This window comes from Salvia splendens, chromosome 6 (assembly GCF_004379255.2).
Source record: "Salvia splendens isolate huo1 chromosome 6, SspV2, whole genome shotgun sequence".
Lineage (NCBI taxonomy): Eukaryota > Viridiplantae > Streptophyta > Magnoliopsida > Lamiales > Lamiaceae > Salvia > Salvia splendens.
This window is the reverse complement of record NC_056037.1, coordinates 3337549-3360973: the sequence shown is the minus strand read 5'-3', so window position 1 is coordinate 3360973 and position 23425 is coordinate 3337549. Positions and strand designations below refer to the sequence as shown.

The window sequence follows — 23425 nt, the reverse complement described above, 5'->3', positions numbered from 1 at the left end:
TTTTTACTTTTTAGCCATATAATAATACTAAAATGTTCTAGAATAAGAAAGAGGGTGATAGATTAATTAAAAACTAGTGTTTGGTGATCAAATGCTTTAGCGAAGTGTTTGCTGATCTGTAAGATTTATATACTTAAATATTTAAGAGTATTGTTAAATCAGATAGAACTGGTAATCAAATCGAGCATAGTACTATAAAATTCTATATCGACTTTTTCTACTTATATTAGATTTCATATTTATATCACACATGTTTCGTTATATTTTGGGGTTGGCTTCATTAAGGAACAAAAATTCCAACATAAAATTAAGAACAATTATATGAGTACATTCCAACATAAAATTCCAATGTGCATTATTTAGGAAATGATTTAGAAAAGAAAAATAGTAGTAATAAAAATAAAAACTGTATGAATTCATCCAATAAGACGGTTAAATGGTAAAATTGGATCATGAATGGACTAATAATAATAATAATACTAATACTAATACTAACAAATTAATAACAATATAGTTAACTACTATATCATAATTTCCGTTCACCATGACCCTAACAAATTAATAGTCGTGTTGGAAGATAAACAAAATGGAGAGAAGTTTTTGCTTTTTATTTTTGTGAGAATTTTATTGCTGTAAACTACAACATTCTTATTTCCATTCCTAATTCTGAACCAAAAAGTATCGTATTATCTTACAATTTTTACATTCTTTAAAATTTTATTTTAATATCTAAATCACATAGTTAGATGCACATATTTGTGGCAATCAAAAGGCACCGGATTCCTAACTTATCACATAGTCACAAAATATTTACTTCTTGAAGGTTGAGTGTGATGGATTCTTCCATACAAAACCGAAAACAACAATACAAAATAAAAACAAATAAATCAAAGTAGTCCAGAAATTAACTGAACAATCCACACATCTAAAGAGGTTATGGTACAAATCACATAATGTTTTGGGTCCTCCATCAGGCAAGAAAAAAAATGACGTTTTTAGTTCAAGAAGCCTTCTCTACCAATCTAAGCTATTCAGTTTGAAAGCGAACATTTCGTTCACTTAAAAACGCACCTCTTGTGAATTTTCCTACTACCACAAACATTTAGTAACCATGATACATTGCAAGACAACTACAGAAATATAGAGCTTACACAAATGCCAATTTCCCATTGTGAGCGTCTTCAATTGTGAACCATCGAGTTGGGCTCAGAAGTAAGGTTGAAATTCTTTTCCAGAATAGTACGTAGTTCAGAAAGAGAAGACACTTTGTAATCTGGCTTGAATTCGACATCTTGGTATTCAGGGGCATCATACCTTCCCGTTTCATCGAGCAAGCATGCAAAAGCTCCTGCTCTTTTCCCACAGGCCACCTGAAAAGAATGAAAACAAGATCTTACAGTGATAAAAGACAGCAAGGTCAACTATGTCAACAGACTTAGTGTTATCTACTGTCACAAACTCTTACGAGCATTCAACTATATGAGGAAAAGGAAAAGGGTTTGATTGCCTAACATCAACTATATGAGGAAGGCCTTCTCATCAAGAAAGTGAACTTACGTCATCCTTGAGACTATCCCCAACCATCATAACCTCATCAGGTTCCATATTCCAAATTGCACATATATGTAGAAGTGGAGCAGGGTCCGGTTTGTAAGGTCGATACTCCCTGCTTAATGCAGGGGAAAATGACATCTGGAACAAAAAAAGAACTGGGGATTTGAAACAGATATTTCAAAACTAGACTACATTGGTCAATCCTGACCCAGCTCATGAGTGCCAATTTTAAATAACTCGTGTACGGAAAAATTGTGTATAAAAAAACAAAGTATAAAGTCAGTATAAAGACGATAGTTAAACATGATAATAAAAAATTAGCATCATCTATAAACCATTTTGAATCTTACCCCAAACCGCTTATGGAATATATCAACTGCATCCTTCACATTTCTTGTGATTAATCCTCTCCTGCAAACAAAAACTAGCAATGAAGTCAATACTTACATCATTGGTGTGTACTCTTAAACCTCTCCATTGTATTCAGCATATACACATGGAAGCACATAAATTAGAGAACAATTTAATTTTCTTTTATGGTCAAATGTGTTTGCTGAGTTCTTCTCACTAATTATTTATATTATATCTTTACATAATCTAGATAAAAACTTTACTACTCCCTCCTTCCCACAAGAATATGCACTCTTTCCTTTTTAGTCCGTCCCACGGGAATATGCACTTTCCAATTTTGGAAACTTTTTTCACTCTAATGAGGTGGGACCTATTTTCCACTAACAATACTTTAATTACTTTTTCTCTCTACCCCTTTCTTACTTTCCCAATTTTGCATTAAAATCCGTGTTGAATCCAAAGTGCATATTCTTTAGGGACGGAGGGAGTACTATTAAAGAAGAGCAACAAAATAGAATAGGAAGCCAGTAACAAAATACATATAAAATTTTCTTATACTGCTTTTGCAGACATAAAAACATAAAACAGTACAATATCCAAACAAATGTACTACACCAATATAGTATGCATGAACTATGAACTAAAAAATTACCTAATATTCTTCGAGTTGAGAAAGTCACAAAGTTCCAATGCACCTGCAGCAATACTCAACTCTTTAATCAAAGCAAAATATAAAACCAAAACTTAAGACCGAGCCTATCAAATTCACAAAACATTAAAAATCAGATTCAGAAGTAGGATCCATATAGAAGAATGCTGACAAAAAGATTCAACTAGATGTTTTAGTCCCCTGATCCATACAAGATGAAGCACCAAGCAATGTCATTCACTCATTCTACACTTTGTGCAGCTGAGAAAGCATGGAGAACCCCTCATATTTTGGGAATTCACATTAATCCTAAACATTTTATCATTCATCCATGAATGAGAGTGCTTAGGCATCAGTTGTAGATCCTCCTTTCATCTACGATCACATGGTGTCTTATGGAAGTATCTCCTTCATCAAACTTTTTGGTTTATAGAGCAATGCTGTTCAGCTAAGACCACATGGTGAGAGGTGACAAGTTATCTTATGATAGTATCTCCTTCACCAAACTTTTTGGATAGCAGCAGCATGCTGTACGAAATATTGGAAACCACTAAAAACAGGAATCAAACACGGTTCTTAGAACTGAAGCAAAAATAAAGGTGTCCTGACTCCTGAGCACCGGAGTTGAATGTTCTAGAAAGCTCTATGCTATTGGCTGATTGACTCTATTGCAAGAATAACACGTTGCAAAATCGGAAAGGAGCTTAAGCAACTAGGACCACCTAACAAGATTAAAAACAACAGAGCTTGAAACACACAATTGTTGAATGGCTTCACTTTCAGGCGAGCCATAACTTTGAATCCTTTACATGATATGATCAATTAAGAATGAAATCAAGCAAAAAAAAAAAAAGAAATTGGGGGAAATGAGAAAGGCTAACCAGGCATAATTTGGAGCTTATCCGATCCCTGTTTCTCAAAATCGGCAATAATCTCGTAGGCCCTCTTCTGCTTATCGGGTCTCCAGGTCTCAATGTGGTGCAAAATATCGATGCCGGAGGGGCTCTGGGACTTGATCCTGAGGTACTCTTGGTCGCCGAGGACGGCTCTGTACATGGCGGGGAAGTCGATGACGGGGACGGTTAGGGTTCCGTCCATGTCGAAGACGACGCCTCGCAGTTTGGGGGTAACGGAGGAGGTGGTCATTGACGAGAATGCCCTGGCGGGGTTGAGGAAGAGGAAGAGGAGAGGTCGGAAGCAGAGGAGTGGCATAACATATGGAATGGAGCTGCCCGATAATGCCGGACGGATGATTCAATGGCCTACACTTTACCCACCGTCCAATTTTCTCCCACTAAATTTATTTTTTATTTTTTTATTTTTTATTTTTTATTTTTTATGTTTTTACACATTAGTACTCCATTTTTTTTTAAAAATTTGGAGTTTCATAATTCTTACTATTGACATACAGATTAGCAGTCCATACATTTCAATTAGGGCAGTTTTCATATATTTTCAAGGGTACATATTTTTCATAGACAATCTGTGGACTTGGGCATTTTTAGTTAAGAAAAAGATTGGTGGATGTGGTTTAAGTGAATAAAGTGTATTAATAAAGAAAATGTGGGATTCTTTTGTAATTAAAAATGTGTTTTTTACTTCATTTCTTTAATTTATCTTTTCATTTATTTACCAAACTAGGTAACTATGTAGTACTCCATCCCTTCCACGTTAGCAGTCTCATTTTCCATTTTAGTTTATCCAATATTAAGAGTATCTACTCACTTATCACGTAAATGTTAGTATGCCCCACATTCTATTCACATTTTTAAATGTGATTCACATTCCATTATTTTCTTTTATCATTTAATACTGTTATTTTAATTTTTTAAAATTCATATCCGCCTCAATTGAGATTTTTACCATGGAACGGAGGGAAAGTGTAAAAAATAGAGGAAATTCAATTCTGTGAATTCTGAAACTGATAATTCTCAAAAATTTGTAGTTAAAGAGAAACCACCCATTATAATCAAGAAGATAGAAGAAATGCTGCTGACCACAGAAGAATCTTGGCTTATGCAAATCCCACCTTATTTTCCGCACGTGCCATAAATAACAGCAGTCGTAAAGTCCCATGAATCTCTCGCCCAAGATTCGATTCTACTAGGATTCTTTAAATCAGAAACTGATACTCTCGCATATGTACCTTCCTATCGACAAATTACAGCTAATTACATTCAATTCATCCCAAAACCTCAATCGATACTTTCCTTACTAAAATTCATACCATCTTTAAGTAGGAAGATAAATCATGAACTTCAATTTGCATGAATTCAATATTTTCATTTTATAGGTTCAAACACAAAATACAAATTCATTCAATAAAGTCACGGGTCCATCTAAATCATTAATCATATGGGCTAAAAATGATTCTTAATTTTTATCAGTAGATGTAATTAATACTCCGTATTATAGTTAATTCCAATAAATTAAGCAATATAAAACCATAATCACTCAACAGAAAGTCCTTTTTTTCCTATAAATCTGGTGGCCAGCCCTAATTTTCCATCAAATTTTCTTGTATTATAATTTCTCCGAAAATCGGAAGGCAATCCATGGCTTCATTAGACTGCTCAGCCGCCCAGCTGGCGCCGCTCCTCGGCGGCAACGCCACAAACGGCGCCGCCGCGGCAGACTACATCTGCCGACAGTTCTCCGCCGTGTCGGAAAAATTCACGGCCACCTCCTACGCTGTGGACTCCACTTACCTCCTCTTCTCCGCGTACCTCGTCTTCTCCATGCAGCTCGGCTTCGCCATGCTCTGCGCCGGCTCCGTCCGCGCCAAGAACACCATGAACATCATGCTCACCAACGTCCTCGACGCCGCAGCCGGCGGCATCTTCTACTACCTCTTCGGCTTCGCCTTCGCCTTTGGATCCCCCTCCAACGGCTTCATCGGCCGCCACTTCTTTGGCCTCAAAGAAATCCCCTCCCCTCTCTTCGACTACAGCCACTTCCTCTTCCAATGGGCCTTCGCCATCGCCGCCGCCGGCATCACCAGCGGCTCCATCGCCGAGCGGACTCAGTTCGTCGCTTACTTGATCTACTCCTCCTTCCTCACCGGCTTTGTTTACCCTGTTGTTTCCCATTGGTTTTGGTCCGCCGACGGCTGGGCCAGCGCTGCCAACCCCGGCCGCCTCCTCTTCGGATCCGGCGTCATCGACTTTGCCGGGTCCGGCGTGGTCCACATGGTTGGCGGCATCGCTGGTTTTTACGGAGCAATAGTTGAAGGCCCGAGAATCGGGAGATTTGACCACTCTGGCCGCGCTGTGGCCTTGCGAGGTCACAGCGCGTCCCTAGTAGTACTAGGCACTTTCCTATTATGGTTCGGGTGGTACGGGTTCAATCCCGGGTCATTTCTCAAAATCCTCACCCCGTACACCCACCCGAGCGGCGGATACTACGGCCAGTGGTCTGCCATCGGGCGAACGGCGGTCACCACCACTCTGGCCGGATGCTCCGCCGCTCTCACGACATTATTCGTGAGACGGCTCGTATCTGGCCATTGGAACGTGACCGACGTTTGCAACGGGTTACTGGGCGGGTTCGCTGCCATCACGGCTGGGTGCTCCGTGGTGGAGCCCTGGGCCGCGCTGATATGCGGGTTTGTGGCCGCGCTCGTGCTCATGGGGTGGAACATGGCTGCGGAGCGGGCCAAGTACGACGACCCGTTGGAGGCCGCGCAGCTGCATGGCGGGTGCGGCGCGTGGGGCGTGATATTCACGGCACTGTTCGCGACGGAGGAGTACGTGAACGAGGTGTACCCGGGGCGGGCGGGTCGGCCTTTCGGGTTGTTTATGGGGGGCGGGTGGAGGCTGCTGGCGGCTCATTTGGTTCAGATTGTGGTGATTGTCGGGTGGGTCAGTGTAACCATGGGTCCTTTGTTTTACGGTTTGCATAAGCTGAAGCTTCTACGGATATCGCCCGAAGACGAGATGGCGGGTATGGATCTGACCCGACATGGTGGATTCGCATACGTGTATGAGGATGATTCGCTAGATAATGGGATGCGAAATGGTAGGGCAGAATCATTTCCAGCAGTGGCTTCAATTTAGTTTATTTTATTTCTAGTATAGTTATTTTCAAGAATCATATTTGTGATTGATCAACTCTTGTACATTCCTTTTATAAAGTTTATTATAGACTGTGGTTCGATTAGATTGGCGGTGCTTAGGATTATAGGCTTTGCTTCATTACTCTGTCAGTGGTTGAAATTGAAGATAGTGTGAGAATGGACTACATTTTGATTTACATATATGTTTCGTATGTTTACTGATGAATCCGCGAATTTTTGATGATGATGAATGCAGGAAGATGCAGATCACGACACAGAGATTTTACGTGGTTCGATTTACTGAGGTAAATCTACGTCCACGGGAAGAAATGAGGGCAGAGTTGTATTGCTTGATCTGTTTTCTTACAGCTTACAATACAGACTTGCTATTTTGTATTTTATCTCTAGAAAGCGAGAGAGTCTATTTAGAACTTCCCCTATCTATCTGATCTAGGTTCTATTTATACATTGAACCTAGATCGTGGCATGCAGCCATTTACTAGGTAGTGGATGTCGTGGAGATCGTGGCGATCTTGCATGGGTCCACTATCCTGCATGAGTTAATGACTGCTTGACACCACTAAATAGATCGTGGGTAGTGGAGGTGGAAATCCTGCATGAGTCCACTATCTCCTAGTTCGGTCGAATACTGAGATCGAACTGCTGAATTATGGCCGAGCAGCTTTTGCCGATCTGAGAGTAGAGCTTGATGCCGACCTGAGAGCAGAGTTTGATTGGTTGGCTTTTACCGAGCTGTAGGCTGGGGCCGAACTCTTTGATTGTGCCGAACTGAACTCTTTAGTCATGCCGGACTGATACTCTTTAGTCATGCCGAACTGATACTCTTTCTTGGGCTTTAGGCTGATGGGCTTTGCTGCTGTTGGGCTTGTTTAGTACGTACTCCATCACTACCCCCCCCGAAAAGTGAAGTGAATCACTTCGGCATTCTGGATAAAGGTACGGGGTAAGTTGATGTTTGTCCTCGGTCTGATGAAGTGAACTCTTCTTTGACCGGACTTGGTTTGCGTCCTAATTTGGCGAGTTTTATCGCTCGGATCGAACTTTCCGTTGTCCTAATTTGGGGATCGGACTTTCCCTTGTCCTAATTCGGCGAGTTTTATCGCGTGGATCGGACTTTCCCTTGTCCTAATTCAGGCAAGTTTTATCGCGTGAATCGGACTTTTGTTGCAGTTCGTTTCAGACGAAGTGCTTGATTTTTAAGCCGAATTGTGGTCTTGTATCCTCTTTAGAAGCTTGGACTTCACAATCGTTGGCTTATTGCAGTTCGTTTCAGACGAACTGCTTGTTTAAGCTGAATTGTGGTCTTGTATCCTCTTTAGAAGCTTTGACTCACAATCGTTGGCTTGTATATGTTCTAAGAAGGGGATCAGCCTTCGAAGAACAAGATACCTCAGTAACATTTGTAAGAGACGACACGCACAGAGACAGACAAAACACACAGACAAAACGCACAGAGACAAATAAAGACCAAGTAAACCAAATAAAGCACATTGACCGAACAGGACTCAAGACTGACTGACCGGACTGTCTCTTACAAATGGAACTTTTTGAGGTTGGAAATGTGCCATGTTCGGGGTACCTGTTCTCCTGACACGTGAGCCAATTTGTAAGACCCTTTGCCGAGGACTTCTGACACCCGATACGGACCTTCCCATGTGGGTTCGAGCTTGCCCAGCTTTTCTGCTCGGCTTACTTCGTTGTTTCTCAAGACGAGATCTCCCACTTGAAATTGCAGCTTCTTCACCCTTTGGTTGTAATACCGGGCTACTTGCTCCTTGTACTTGGCTGCTTTTATGCATGCCAATTCTCTTCTTTCTTCGGCAAGATCTAGCTCGGCTCTCAGTCCGTCGTCATTCATTTCTGAGGAGAAATTTAGAGTTCGGGGACTGGGTACGCCGATCTCCACCGGAATTACGGCTTCAGTGCCGTACACCAGACTGTACGGAGTTTCACCGTTGGAGGTTGTGGGTGTAGTTCGGTAGGACCATAGGACTTGAGGGAGATTTTCTACCCATTGTCCTTTGGCTTGTTCTAACCGAGCTTTTAACCCTTTCACCAGGATACGATTTGTTACCTCCGTTTGTCCGTTTGCTTGTGGATGAGAGACCGAAGTGAACCGCTGTTGAATATTCAGCTCTTGGCACCAATTCTTGAACGTCTTGTCGGTGAACTGAGTCCCGTTATCCGAGATGAGGATGTGGGGTATGCCAAATCGGCACACTATGTTCTTTCAGACGAAATCCAATGCCTTCGAGCTCGTTATCGTAGCTAATGGTTCAGCTTCCACCCACTTCGTAAAGTAGTCCACGGCAACGATTAGGAATTTCATTTGCCGAGGAGCTTGAGGAAGTGGTCCCACTATGTCTATGCCCCATTGCATGAAGGGCCAAGGGCTCTGCATAGTGGATAGATCGGTCTGCGGCATCCTTGGGATATTTGCATGGATTTGGCACTTCGGGCAGGTCTTGACGAGCTGCACTGCTTCTTGTACCAAGGTTGGCCAATAATATCCCCATCTTAGAACTTTTTTAGCTAAAGCTCTAGCTCCGATGTGGCTGCCGCACGATCCTTCATGAACTTCTCTGAGGATGTAGTCCGTCTCTTCTGGTCCTACGCACCGCAATAACGGCTGGAGGTAAGACTTTCTAAAGAGGACTCCTTCATGAAGTTCGTACCGAAGTGCTCGGCACGTGATCTTCCGAGCTTCTCTCTTATCCTCGGGCAATTGTCCTTGATCCAGATACTGCAAGATTGGCGTCATCCAGTTCGGCGAGCTGGATACTGAACGTACCTCGGCTTCATCAATGCTTCGATGCATTAATTCTTCCGCCTTTGAGCTCGGATCTGAGGCCAACTTACTTAAGGTATCTGCTCGGCTATTTTCCGCTCTGGGAATGCGGATTATCCGAAAATAGGAGAAACTTCGGCTGATGCTTTGCGCTTTGTCCAAATACTTCTTCATTCTCTCGTCACGAGCTTCACTTGTACCCAACATGTGATTTACTATGACTTGTGAATCACAATGGACTTTGAGAGATTTGACGAGCAGACTTTGCGCTAACTGGAGTCCGGCAAGGAGGGCTTCGTATTCGGCTTCGTTATTAGTGGTTGGGAATGAGAACCGAAGTGAATAGGTTACCTCGTGTCCATCGGGAGCGATAAGCAGAATACCAGCTCCACTTCCCGTTTTATTCGAAGCTCCATCTACGAATCCGCTCCAGCAGTCCGGCGGCTTTTCTTCGGATTCCAAGGGCTGTGCTAGTTCGGCATTGGCAGAATTTTTCTGTTCGGCAATGACAGGGATTGCTTGATCGAACTTGGCCTCTGCAAGAAAATCTGCCAAGGCTTGTCCCTTGATGGCTTTTCGAGGTAGGTACTCGATTGAGTGTTCTCCCAGCTCTATGGCCCATTTGGCGATTTAGTCTTCTCGGCAGGGAGAGCGTGAATAGTTAGGATTACTCCATCATATTGCGGCTCGTTATCGTCTTCGGGATCCCGTTGCCTTTTCGGATCCCGAGGAGCGCAGTTCGCACCTCCCTGCTTTTTGTTCCTTTTCGGCTGCTTGCTTTGGTATTTTTTTAACGTCCCTGCTTTCACAAGGGCATCAATACCTGCAGCCAAATGTTGGCACTCCTCGGTATCGTGACCGTAGTCTTGATGGAAGGAGCAATATTGATCCTGAGGTCGGCGCGCGGCCGATTTCGTCATCCGCCTTGGCTTTTCGAACATATCGGAATGTAGTTCGAAAATTTCCGCTCTTGACTTGTTTAAGGGTACGAACTGAGCGGGCGGCTTCTCAGGATTGAGACGTGGTCCCAATCTGCCTTGTACCGGTGCCCTTTGAATTCTTTCAAAAGGAGTTCGGCGAGGAAGCCTCTGGTCGCTATGATCGGGCTTCTTTTCGTCTCCTCTAGATGAGCTGTCTAAAGACCGTTTTCGACGGTCTGCCTCATCGGCACGGGCGAACTGGTCCGCAATGTCCCACATCTCTTGAGCTGTTTGCGGACTGCATTCCACGAGCTTTCTGTAGAGAGCTCCGGGCAGGATTCCATTTTGGAATGCCGAAATGACAAGTAGATCATTGAGATCATCTACTTGTAGGCATTCCTTGTGGAATCTCGTCAAAAAGTCGCTGATCTTTTCGTCGTGACCTTGACGTATAGAAAGCAGCTGAGCCGAAGTGATCCGGGCTTCCGCTTTCTGAAAGAACCTCCTGTGGAAAGCATCCATTAGATCTTGGTAGGATCTAATGCTGCCTTGAGGAAGGCTGTCGAACCACCTTCTGGCGTTCCCGATGAGCAGCTCGGGGAACAGCTTGCACATATGGACCTCATTGAGACCCTGGTTCGCCATATTATACTGATAGCGTCCCAAGAAGTCATGAGGATCCACTAGCCCGTCATAAGTCATTGACGGTGTCCGGTAGTTCCGCGGCAAAGGAGTTCGGGTGATATCGTCCGAGAACGGAGTCTTTAATGCTCCGTACATGGCGAACCCGATATTTCTTCGGTACGGAGGAGATGGAGTTCTCCTGTGGTTCCGGTACCGAGGAGGAACAGGAACATGTCGGGGTTGAGGATTCTTTCTCCTGGAAGACACGTCACTACTGCGGTAGTGACTTTCATGTCTGGATGAGGAGGGAGAATCCGCCGTTGTCTTCTCCGGCTGTTGGCTCTTCTGCAGGAAGGTTAAGAACTCCTCCTGCTTTTCGGCCAAGAACAGCTTGACAGCTTCATTTAAATCGGGCTGCTGGGAAGACTCGGTGCGATGACTCCTGGAGTGGCTTGTTCCTTCTTCGTGAGAGCCGGAGGTAGATGTCTCCCGAGGCCGTTTTTCAGACCTGCGAGCTGGACTAGCTTCCTCACGGTTATCACGAACGGTATTATGGGTGTTATGTGATCTGGTATGCATTTTTTTGGGGTGGAAAAAGGGTCAAAAATTCGCTTTATCACAAATTTGGTTCTCTGTTTCCCACAGACGGCGCCAGTGATGAATCCGCGAATTTTTGATGATGATGAATGCAGGAAGATGCAGATCACGACACAGAGATTTTACGTGGTTCGATTTACTGAGGTAAATCTACGTCCACGGGAAGAAATGAGGGCAGAGTTGTATTGCTTGATCTGTTTTCTTACAGCTTACAATACAGACTTGCTATTTTGTATTTTATCTCTAGAAAGCGAGAGAGTCTATTTAGAACTTCCCCTATCTATCTGATCTAGGTTCTATTTATACATTGAACCTAGATCGTGGCATGCAGCCATTTACTAGGTAGTGGATGTCGTGGAGATCGTGGCGATCTTGCATGGGTCCACTATCCTGCATGAGTTAATGACTGCTTGACACCACTAAATAGATCGTGGGTAGTGGAGGTGGAAATCCTGCATGAGTCCACTATCTCCTAGTTCGGTCGAATACTGAGATCGAACTGCTGAATTATGGCCGAGCAGCTTTTGCCGATCTGAGAGTAGAGCTTGATGCCGACCTGAGAGCAGAGTTTGATTGGTTGGCTTTTACCGAGCTGTAGGCTGGGGCCGAACTCTTTGATTGTGCCGAACTGAACTCTTTAGTCATGCCGGACTGATACTCTTTAGTCATGCCGAACTGATACTCTTTCTTGGGCTTTAGGCTGATGGGCTTTGCTGCTGTTGGGCTTGTTTAGTACGTACTCCATCACTTACCAAGTACTAGTAGTATATAGTTAGTATGATTTCGTAACACATGAAAATTCTAATGACAAGATGTTTGTGGAAGCCACTGTTTTGTATGTTATGTTTTGATTTGCTAAATTCTTTCTTCAATATTTGTGAATTTGAATTTGTGCGGACTGTGGAGCAATCTCCAAGTCTAATGTATACATATGTTCTCAAACTTAAAATATGGAAATTGGATACAACAATCCTTGCTTGCAGTTTCCGATATAGGAAATCAATCGCATCCTGTATATATAGTCTGAAATTTATTAATATCGACAGATACATTAACTGGTTTGCAACTTGAACAAGATTTGGCGCTATCCCTAACCATATATCACGAGAAGACTACCCACCCCTGTCTGAAAAGGAGGAAAGATTCTCGTGATGTTTAGAGAATGACAAATAACAAAGGTTGCTTGTGCTCAAATTAAACCATCGGTATACTTACTGTGAAATTGCTCACAATTTCATGGTCTAATTTATACTTTCATCCTTTATGTTCTATAAAGAATTCATACTTTATTGTGTACATGTACAAAAGCATGTGATGAGACTGTAAGACGACTTAATCCATAAAAAGTGACATCTCATAATATGCAAATCCATGCTAATATGTTGCTCTATATATATCCATGCCAATTACCAAACTGATAAAATGGTCAGTTATCAAGAAAGTTCAAAGTTGAGAGCAAAATCTGGGAAAACAACTTACTTTGGCTATAAAACAGCACGTAATGGTGGTGCTGCGGGCGCGATCCTTGCCTGACTCCATCATGGAGGAACCAACCTAGGCAAAAAGGCACATAATGCAATGCACAAGAATACGATAAGTATGCTTCCGAGGCCATATAGATGAGTACCGTGTGTGAGTAATCATCCAAATTCAGAATGAAACTACACCACTATTCACCAACCTTTCTGCATAATGTGATCTGAAGATTTCCATTTTCTTTGCTGGGATCGAGCAACAGACGGTGAAGTAAGCGAGCCTCAACTACAGCATCTTAGTCCATGTGCTCAAAAATGGGAAAACAGATATCAGCAACCTCAGTAACAAAGGCCCATCACTCTCCCTCAATATCCTTTTTCCACCCTTCTTTGCAGACGCCCCTCGTGACCCACTCGTTTTTCTCTGTTCCCTTCTGGAAGAGCCTCCTCCTACATTGTAATCCATACCTGAATCTAGCTCATCCCATCCACCAAAATCGGCTGCAGTTGTAGTAAAATCATCTTTGGAACCCCATGATTGATATCCTTTCTGTTTCCTCTGCGGCCTTTGCCCATAAGTGTACTCAGGTGATTCCACCGAACCAGCATCTCTTGAGCTATAGACACGTGATCTTCGCTTCTTCGTCTTGTCTTTCCGCTTTGGCTTGTCCTTGCCCCGGTTCTGGAACCTGTTTATGGCAAATGCAAAAGTTGACTGTCCAATTGGCAGAGCCAATGCCAGAAGAAACGCTTTTAGACCATTCGCTAGCAGCAGCGACAGTAAAATAGGTGGAAGCATCCAACCATACGATCCAAACACCTGCATATAACCAAAATGGTTAGCCATGAGGTATGACTAAAGAATATCTCATAAGATGACAGACTCGTTTCGAACAAAAAACACAGACCTTACACCTCCCCTCCCCCCAAACCAAAACTGTGAATGCAGTAAGTTCATGTGTTTATTGCTTACATTCATATTAATCAATGATGAAAACACACAGGCTTTTTGTAGAGAGAATCAATAAAGGGACACATGGAGTTACTCCCACAGGCATCAGCAAGTTCTTGATTCACATTGGTAAAACTATCCTCAAAATGGATCCACACAAGAAAGTCGAAATAGTATGATTTAGGGATTCTCAATCCCTTTTTTACAATCAGTAGCACAATCAATGTATCAACAATTTCACACTTATCAATTCAAGCAGCCGAACTAATGAAGGCAATTCCTCTAATAACGCCTTGCTCAAAGTTAGGTTCGATCGATCACGTTAATTCGCGATCTAATCTATACCGTGATTCAATCTATTAATTGCAATTGAAGAATCAAAGCAAAAAACTGTAAATAATTAGTACACTAACTTGAAGATCACCTTTAATATCCAGATGCTATCGATGTAATCCTCAAGAGCTGCAGTCCACTGCTCGTCGAAATCCTCAATTTCTTCGGCAGCATAGTATTCAGCGTTGGAGTCCCAACGGCGACACTGGCAGATATGAAGCGGCCATTGCCGAACGAGGAGAAACCGGTGACCGGATACAGAAAGTGGGCGGCAATGGAGATTGATACCGGAACTTGGGGCATATAGGAAAACAGAAGCACGGTGAGAGAGAAACGGAGGCGCGTGGAGATGAAGCGCCACCTCTATCACCGCCATTGCCACAGGCCCACAGTTCGCTTATCTGTTACTAGTGGAAGACCGCCAATCCATACAACAGTTCTTTATTTTTTATTTTTTATTTTTTATTTATTTTTAATTGTATTTTTTTTATCAATGTAGGAGTAACAACTATGATTATTATACAAATTTAAATATTGTACTAGTAGTATAAAATTGTCATAACTAATTTAGTGTAGATGGGTCCGGCCCAGGTCCATCACTAAAGGCCCGTTTCTGTAGTAGCCCGTATAAATAAGCCCAGTCGTCACATCAAATTACAGCTTCAAGCGGAGAAATAAATATCGAAACCAAACGACAGGGCGAGGCACGATGAAGACGGTGGCGATGGATTACTTCGGGGAGGCGGAGGAGCAGAGTGGCGGTGTCTCGGTGGCGATGGACGTCGACGACGTCGATTCATCATTGGATCTCTTCGGCGAGGGGCCAATTTTGGACCTCCACCGCCTTGCCGATGCGGATTTCTTCAACTCTTTCCAGGACGATTTCGACGACGAAGACATCAACTAGTATATATCGTGTGATTCTCTCTTCTTTTTTGTTTGATTTTGTCGCCTTTATATTTGCTGGAAGTATGCATCGGTTGTATTCGATCTTCAAATCTATAGTCGCTTGTACGACCAGCAGCTGTCCTCTTTTTCAATGGTGAACTGTAGTTGATCTTCAAATCGTACACCAGCCGGCCTCTTGTTTGATTATGAAATTTTAGTTGATCTTTGAATCTGTTTTTTGATTGATCGATGCTTCTGAAAGTGATGTGTTCCTCGTCTTAATTTTAGCAGAAACCCTAATTTTGCAATTCGTTCCAACCACCCTATTGACGAATTTAATGTTTTCTTTAGCCTTTAGTAGTACGAAATAAAATTCAACAATAACAAATTTTGTAGTTGAAGCATGTGGTGGTGTTTGATAAAAGAAAATATAAGGGGATCAATCACCAAATAGTGTAAAACAAGTGTTACATTCATGAGAAACCACAATGTTAATATACAAGGGAGTAAAATTAGTCCCCTCTCAATAATCAATCAAGAAATTCTGCAGAACTGCCCAACAAATTCACACTCTAAGCAGCTAAACTTGGTGCCACAAGCAAACTTTTGGTAGTTGTCTCTGTACACAGAATGTAGAGTCGACCACAACCTTCCTTTGTCTACTTCCTACCATACCTCCCTCTTTACCAAATTATCAATTGCACATAATTTAACTCCACACAGTTGTTAGATTCGAAACCAACCTGCCACTAACAAGAGAGGCCGTTAAGACTGCTGGAACAAATCGAGATTCGAGGTGTTTTTCCTCATGATAATCATGTGCTTCATATGAGCCCTTTCATTCTTGCAAGTCGGCATCACCTGAGCAATGAAGCACGTTATTCTCATAGAAAATTGAGTTAACATCATACACTCAACTACCACTCGATTACTTCCATTTCTCAGCTACATTTTGAAGAAGAGAGGTAGAACTAACTGTGTGATCGAGTTCTGAGGTGGTGCATAATGTAACTGCCTTGAGAATTAACAGTCAACCTTCCAATGCAAAAGTTGGAACCTTCAACCAAAAAACATACGTTGATATGATACAAGCAATTGAAGAGGAAAATATGATTTAGGTATGAACATATTAACAACCATTAAGTGATTCACCGGATGGATTGCCAAAAGTTGCATCTATATATGATTACAAATAAGTGTGTGAAAGAATTATATACCTCCACCATGTTATTATCATCAGGAATGCGGGATTCCTTGGAACTGAAGCTGTCCGAACCATCACATTGAAGGATCCTCAGCTTTCCTTCCTGTCACGTTCAAAAGAAAACCATAGTTGAAGTAAAAACTTATCACAAACTCGAAAAACATATGAGATAGTTTCCTTTTTTACCTTGGTTCCGTATACCAGCCCACCTCCAACTAAAGGGTGAAAACAAGCTACATTGACCTCATCTTCAGCACTTGGAAGAACTCGCACAAGTTCCATATCAGAAACTCTGTAGATCTGTAAGATAGCCGAAGATCTAAGAGATGTGGTAGACAAAATAATTACACCGAATTTTATGGCCCTCATGTTCTTAGGCAGGGTTTAGCAAGTAAATCTTGAGATGCACATAGTTCCAAATTCAGAATTAATTTGTACACCAAAACAAACGGGAACAGATAAACAGCCGGTGCAAATCATGTGAAACCTGACAGAGCACAAGGACATCAAATAGTAATTTACGAAGCAGCTTACCTCCAGAATAGTGTAAATGGGTACTGTTGTATCTCCATCAATGACAACACTTTTAAGAAGTGAACTATGGCGCCGGCCATAAGCAAGTAAAAGATGCTCAGAGGTTGGAGAAAACTGCAAGCTCGGAAAAAGGACATAACACATCAGAATCCCCATGAAAAATACATTCAGATTACTATAAATTTGAGCAAGCAACAAAGATTTCAATACACCAGTGAATCAGATAAATGATTTATGTCCAGCCAAAAATGCATTTACAAACAACTTGATCGAGAGAAGCTCACAGCCATAACCGAAAGCAAGATAACAGAACATCTTGCGCCTGTGTAGAACCTAGCCATAGGGACACCAAAGACAGGATATAGTACGTTGAAGTTCTGGCAACTAAAGCCATTGTCCTACCACAGTCAAACCCAGCTTCTCCTACATTTATTTTATTTAGCAACAAACTAGATCTCATAAGGGTATGAAAGTAACAACTAACACCAAAGAATAACCCTACAGAGAAGAAGACCAACAAAAGAAATGATTAAGTATGATATCTAGAAGTCTAGAACAGAGACCACATATGCACTATTTCACCAACCTACTTAGAGTAGATTGATGCAACATATTCTAACGTGATATATAACTCCATAATGTCGGTGGAATCTGCACCCATTATTTAGCAGTATCATAAGCAATGCTACTTATCAACTTTAAATATGGAAACTTCAAACTTCATAAAATCACTTGAAAGCAATAGATATTCAAAATAGGATAAAAGATGGTTTCATAACAACTCTCTTTTAGACATCAAGTTATTACTTCCAAATAAATCTCACAATACAACTAACCTGTATTGATGTCAAACAGTGAGCAGCTCTGATAGCCCGAGAGGCCAGAACAAACCCAAATCTACACGAAACAGAATCATCATCACTTTATAAAATTATTTGACTTGAATGATTATGAAATATTGCAGAAGAATATAAGAAGAAGACTCACGTTGACTCTTCTAAGGAATATATCCTTAGCTCATACATAACCCGCTGAGCTGAAATTGGATGTCTAGTAGGCGATGTTGAGGTACCGGTAACATCATGAATTTGGCTATGAAACCCTGGATCAGCATCCGTTGTTGGTAAAACACATGCTACGCAGACTGCCAAAAACCTTCCACAAGGTGAAAAATGAGCACCCATTTCACTGCAAAAATATATTTCATGTAAGCATTTGGAAGTTGGATCAATCCGTTGATTGCAAAGCTAATAATGAGGTGAAGTCAGAAACAGCCATACCTACAAAGTACAGCATGAGGAATTGTTAATCGACAGCGGTCTGAATCAAGAGGTGCACATGGATATTTCACATTATGAGACCATATTCTTAGCTTTACAGTACAAGGCAACTCAGCAGCTGCTGCTGCAGCTAATGATGTGGCTACCTCAGACTGGATTTGGTTCATGAAAGGCTGTGAATTGCTCTGCTGGGGGCGGCTATTGTTAAAAGCAGCAGCATCTCCTGATCTGGCTGTTGGTATTGCATGGGTGCGTGATGAATGGTGCCGCGAGCCAGATCTTCCAGGAACCCTTAAATTGCCAGCGGTATTAGGAATTACTGGAGGAACCACTGTTGATAGGTCCCCTATACTGTGGGAAGGCAAACCTTCATTACTGCCTCCATTTTGTGAGTGAACTGCACGTTGGCCAGCTTGGCTTTGACCAATCAGCCACCCCTGCAAGAATGGCAGCTCCCAATTTGTTGGGTCACCAAATTGGAAAAATTGATTGTTTCTAGCTTCAGCTGGCATATCTGTGTCCATCGCATCCATTGCATGCTCAGAACCAGCATTACCAGTTTCCCTTGTTGAAGAATTATTTAGCCGCTCATCTTGTGCAGTGGCACTACTAGATTCTATGGGAGACAATACCAGCTCATATTGTCCAGATGGAGTTGAATATGTGAGCAATCGTACAGAGGCAGAATTCTCCGCCCTTTGTTGTGAAGCATTGGAACTCATGTCAACATCACTTTGTTGTGAGGTCCCATCACCTATGCTGACTGAGGGCCATATTAAAAATGGTACAGACATGACAGGAACATCACTTCCTGAATTTGAACGATAATTTGAATGTGCATCTGCCAAATATATGGTAGGAGGAGGGTAGTGCAAGTAGCCACGCGAAGTTGCTGGGGTCATGGAAGGGTCTGATGAGTCTAGATCATTGACCTGGAAAACTCAGCATCATAAACTGATCACTGAATAGATTTACTAACAGCACCAGAACCAATACCTCAGCAGTTAGAATAAATGGTGCAGCGTGTGGGTGGAAATGTACTGCACGGAGCGAACGACGAGTCTTTAATATAATTGTTGGAGAGGAAGCCTCCCCTCCCTTGTTGTAATGCCACATGTAGAGCTGCAACATAACAAAAGTTAAAGGCATATAGTAGCACCAAATCTGAATCAAAGGTGCCACAATCTAGGTTCCTAACCTTGTGACCAGAAGCAACGGCCAAAATTTCCCCTTTAGCATGGAATGCAATCGAAGCTATTGGACGATCTGCAAGAAGGGTATTTCAGCAAGCAATTTGATAGGATTAAGGTGATGTCTGAACAGAAACAGAAAATGAATAGTCTAAACACAGGAAAGTTTTCCAAAATTACAAAAATCACGCGATCCTATGCACTCGGCAGTTTTGGCATCCCATAATCGAACTTCATGGTCCAGACTTCCACTAGCAAGAATGTCGGGATAAAGTGGATGAAACCTAACCTGCAGGAAATTCATAACCTTAGACTCACAAATAGATGCAGCTTCCATGCAAAATAAAGCTATTAGTAATTTACTTCTCTCGCGCCCACTTCTCTTATCACGTTTCTTCAGTAATTACATGTCCAAACATTTCCAGTTATCACAAATGAATCAGATTACAAAAAAATGGCGGATAAGAAAACAGGCTTACCACCCAAGGAGTCCTCCGATGACCACTCAACACTTTTAAGCATTTTCCAGTCTGACAATTGATTATTTTCACCGTATGATCTCCACTGTCACCATGAAAGATTGTGTTTATTTATTATCCAACTGAGATTTTGTATATCACAGCATATCATGAACTACATATATATGTGAGTGAGAGAGTAACTGTGTCGATGCAAGCGTCTTTCCATCAGGACTGAAGGCTGCAGCAATTGTTGACCTAGGTGGAGGCTGCAGGGGACAATACTTGGCTGATATATGCAGCAATGACCCTGACTCTACCCTATGGTCCAAATAAAGATTTGACTTTAAACAATTGTTTACAGTTGATTTGATACTAGCTATAATCCATATAAAAACAGATAAACCACAGATACCATGAACGAAGTTCTTGTCTTGCGTCTTTAGCAGATTCAAATCTAGTTCTGCAAGCGTGAGCACAGGTACTGGAATCCTGGCCCCAAAATCTTCTGGCTGAATGCTTGGTTTGAGGAGATACCTCTCTCCGAGCTAACAATTGGAATACATTGCTGCATGTGGAAGAAAAAATAGAGAATGAACATGATAATAGAAGACATCTGGATTGAAAAGAGTTCCTTAGGTTCCCAATGACCCAAAGTAGGTCATAGTACAGTCATAAAAGTCTTAAAAACTTTCTTCGTACAGATTTTGATAATAAGTTATCCCGCTCAGGTATCTTTTGCAAAAAGCCAAAATTACCAACTCGCTGAATTGTTATAAGTCAAGAATAAGAGCATAGGTGCAGGTTAAAATAGTTATAATCCCTGGAAACAATATCAAATGCACATTCTAGAACATAAGAATCACAAAATCTCTAAAGACAAACGAATAGAACATAAGTTATCAACTGCACATTCTAGAACATAAAAGATTCACTGAAATATAAAAATGCACACACAAACGAATAGCACACCCATATTATCACCTAGATGTTAAAAGATCTCTCATCTCCAATGACTGCGAATCAATTACCATCAAATTTATTCATTGCATATAATGTCTAGCACATTTGAACTAATCATATGACCACATTTAAGCATAGCAGACCAAAGCCTTATAGCTCAGCCCTTCTGCTGTTACAATAGATATAACACCAATACCATAAATTAAAACCATATTGTCATTAAACCCCCCAAAAAGGATCTGTGATTAAACTGCCACAAAGTCATTCCAAATCTTCGAGAGGGATTGATACCAATTTTCAACTAGCGCTTAGGTATCTTTCCAAACATGATTAACAAACATAAGATAGAGTTACGTTAACTAAATTTAGCAGCAAATATAGCAATTTAATTCTAATTTAAGCTTTCTTTCCAAAAATACAATACTACTAATTTATTTAACCGCGTCTGGATTCGCTCATTGACTTCAATTTTCTGAGATTGATTACCGAAAAAGATATCCTAAATTTTCAGGAAATACATAAAAATCATCTAGACAAATTCGAGAGAGGACTACACCAATCGAACTCCATCCGTGTAAAATAAGGCAAAATTGAGGTAAGATTGGGGTACAAAATTGAACCTTTGCCTCGGACGAGATTTCTCGGGAGTGCCCGTAGCCACAGGCGGAGGCACGAGCTGCTGGAAACTCGACGACGAAGACGCGGCAGCGGCGGAATTATCCGGCCAGATCGAAGACGACCTCATCACAGGCAACGATTCGCAATTTCAAATCAACAATTCCGAAATCCTTCTAGATTGAAAATTCAATTACCATACTAATCCCATGCGAATCCAGATTGAACGAGGCTTACACACACAGGTATACCGATGGAAATACCGAGGAAAAGCCCCTGGATTTCGGATAATTCACGGGATGCTGGAGGAGAGGGAGATCTCGGAGGCAGGGGCAAAACGGGGAGGGAAAATTTGTTGGTGGAGGCGGAGAGCCGAGCGCGGAGGAGGAGTGAGATTTTCCGGCGAACGGAGCAAATAAATGAAATAATTCGATGTAAAAAGGGGAATGAATTTGACGGAAATACCCCCGGTAAGGGTTCTGGAGCATCGACCCACGCGAGTTTTTGTCGCGTGAGACAGTACCTCCTTTGGAAATCCCACTAATTTTATTTCTGTGATTGTTTGTATCAAAAAAAGAAATCTATGTATATATCACTAAATTCCTACTAATTTTTGTGTGACTGTTTGTATCAAAAATAGAAATTTAAAGCACTACCATCACATCGAAATTAGAATTTTTACTTTAAAATGTATTGATAATAATGATCGAAATTTTTCCATGAGAACAAGTATAACCATAAGTTTTCTCTAATAGTGATTTACTATATCTCAAAATTTTGGGATATTAAAAAAAATCTCTAAATTTAGATTTCATTAAATACCCTACGCTTTAGCGTTCTCTATTAAATATCGCGCAATGCAAAATTTAATGGAAAGCCTATTCGTCTAAATGAAGTGAACTTAATTAATTACATTGTAAACTTAATTAATTTCGTTGTAAACTAGGGAGTTTGGCTTAATAAATTGTTTTGATTTTATTCACAAGTCAAATCAAATGTTGGTCATTAACTACTCTATAAAATAACAATTCATAACTAAAAAATTATTGAGATTTGTCCAACCAATAATTTATTAATTGTAAATTAATCTTGAGTCATTCAAGATAAAATATATTATTGTGAATCACATTATTTAAAAATCAATTCACAGCTTAATCTATTGTGACACTATTCATTTATGATTAAATTGTGGGATTATTTTAGTTGGAGGGGGGAGGCTATGACTAATTATCATGAGATTATCCATTTAGGATTAAGTTGAAGGGTTCAATCTTATAAACCAAACATGATACATATTTAATCATGAGATTTAATCTTGCCAACCGAACACCCCCTATTGGTCCTGAATTAAGATAAACTAATATGAATGACATTTTATATGTTAGCGGCTACCTTTTTTATCTTTACTATCTTAATATGGATATTTTATTAATCCATCCTCAAATTAGTACTAATATTTTTATTTTATGCTTTTTAGGTATTTTTATTTATAATCAGTGGCTGTCCCACCATATCATCATCCATACTAACAACATAATATCTTCATTTTGTTCCACGATTAAATATATGGTTTTTTAAGACAAAATGTATAATTCATGGAGAAGCACATTTCATGCTAGCAATGAGAGTCACTAGTTGACAACAATTCACTCTTCACCAACAAAATTTTCCATAAAAAATAGTACTACTACCATTTTCAGTCATTCAATAATAAATAACATTATAAATACCCCATAAAAAATCCAAAACTGCAAATCGATAAAACCGTATATTATCTTCATCCATCAACAAATATCAAACAAAATGTCTTCCCAACTCCAAGCAGGCAATACTCAGGTAAGATATTTGTAGGTAATAGCATTTGTCATGTTTTGGCCAAAAGGGCGAAATAGCAAAAACAAAATGAGTTTTGTCAAAGTTTTGGCAAAAAAAAAAAAGAAAAAAAGATATTAGTCCATAAAATCATGAACTTTGG

General features: G+C 41.0%; 4 protein-coding genes across 7 annotated transcripts; 1 reads left to right on the top strand and 3 right to left on the bottom strand.

Annotated features, from left to right (window-relative positions):
• Nucleotides 1–904: 904 nt before the first annotated feature.
• Nucleotides 905–3874, bottom strand: LOC121808538 (haloacid dehalogenase-like hydrolase domain-containing protein At2g33255). The gene is made up of 5 exons (XM_042209082.1): nt 3436–3874; nt 2558–2600; nt 1905–1965; nt 1558–1692; nt 905–1370 (listed from the first exon to the last, which is right to left on the bottom strand). The coding sequence occupies exons 1-5, from the start codon at nt 3764–3766 to the stop codon at nt 1182–1184; spliced, it is 759 nt and encodes a 252-aa protein (XP_042065016.1). The 5' UTR covers nt 3767–3874; the 3' UTR covers nt 905–1181.
• A 130-nt stretch (nt 3875–4004) lies between these two features.
• On the bottom strand, nt 4005–15012 carry LOC121808536. Of its 4 annotated transcripts, none has more exons than XM_042209079.1 (4): nt 14410–15012; nt 13240–13853; nt 13038–13112; nt 4005–4704 (listed from the first exon to the last, which is right to left on the bottom strand). In XM_042209079.1, the coding sequence occupies exons 1-2, from the start codon at nt 14692–14694 to the stop codon at nt 13320–13322; spliced, it is 819 nt and encodes a 272-aa protein (XP_042065013.1). In that variant the 5' UTR covers nt 14695–15012; the 3' UTR covers nt 4005–4704; nt 13038–13112; nt 13240–13319. The 4 variants fall into 4 exon arrangements, with proteins under 4 accessions (XP_042065013.1, XP_042065015.1, XP_042065014.1 ...); XM_042209081.1 differs by lacking the exon at nt 4005–4704 and adding an exon at nt 12478–12568; XM_042209080.1 differs by lacking the exon at nt 4005–4704 and adding an exon at nt 12579–12684.
• Nucleotides 5096–6799, top strand: LOC121808535 (ammonium transporter 1 member 1-like). The gene has a single exon (XM_042209077.1). It carries the CDS (start codon nt 5110–5112, stop codon nt 6607–6609), a length of 1500 nt encoding a protein of 499 aa, XP_042065011.1. The 5' UTR covers nt 5096–5109; the 3' UTR covers nt 6610–6799.
• A 645-nt stretch (nt 15013–15657) lies between the features above and the next one.
• On the bottom strand, nt 15658–21921 carry LOC121808534. Its single transcript, XM_042209076.1, has 15 exons — nt 21456–21921; nt 20288–20440; nt 20077–20193; nt 19894–19978; nt 19595–19703; nt 19423–19490; nt 19221–19346; nt 18225–19156; nt 17932–18132; nt 17781–17841; nt 16945–17058; nt 16597–16710; nt 16424–16513; nt 16183–16263; nt 15658–16067 (listed from the first exon to the last, which is right to left on the bottom strand). Exons 1-14 carry the CDS (start codon nt 21578–21580, stop codon nt 16237–16239), a joined length of 2322 nt encoding a protein of 773 aa, XP_042065010.1. The 5' UTR covers nt 21581–21921; the 3' UTR covers nt 15658–16067; nt 16183–16236.
• Nucleotides 21922–23425: the final 1504 nt, after the last annotated feature.

Bases quoted from the DNA above. Each gene is read 5' to 3' on its own strand.
- LOC121808536 (XM_042209079.1), bottom strand. From the start codon at position 14,694: ATGGCGGTGATAGAGGTGGCGCTTCATCTCCACGCGCCTCCGTTTCTC. The intron at 13,854-14,409 runs GTGATCTTCAAG...GGTTATATGCAG, and splicing joins ATAGCATCTGGATATTAAAG to GTGTTTGGATCGTATGGTTG.
- LOC121808534 (XM_042209076.1), bottom strand. From the start codon at position 21,580: ATGAGGTCGTCTTCGATCTGGCCGGATAATTCCGCCGCTGCCGCGTCT. The intron at 19,347-19,422 runs GTTAGGAACCTA...GTTATGTTGCAG, and splicing joins CCGTTGCTTCTGGTCACAAG to CTCTACATGTGGCATTACAA. The intron at 18,133-18,224 runs GTATGGCTGTTT...ATATTTTTGCAG, and splicing joins CCTCATGCTGTACTTTGTAG to TGAAATGGGTGCTCATTTTT.
- LOC121808535 (XM_042209077.1), top strand. From the start codon at position 5,110: ATGGCTTCATTAGACTGCTCAGCCGCCCAGCTGGCGCCGCTCCTCGGC.
- LOC121808538 (XM_042209082.1), bottom strand. From the start codon at position 3,766: ATGCCACTCCTCTGCTTCCGACCTCTCCTCTTCCTCTTCCTCAACCCC. The intron at 2,601-3,435 runs GTTAGCCTTTCT...GTATTGCTGCAG, and splicing joins TAAGCTCCAAATTATGCCTG to GTGCATTGGAACTTTGTGAC. The intron at 1,693-1,904 runs GTAAGATTCAAA...TTTTTGTTCCAG, and splicing joins TATTCCATAAGCGGTTTGGG to ATGTCATTTTCCCCTGCATT.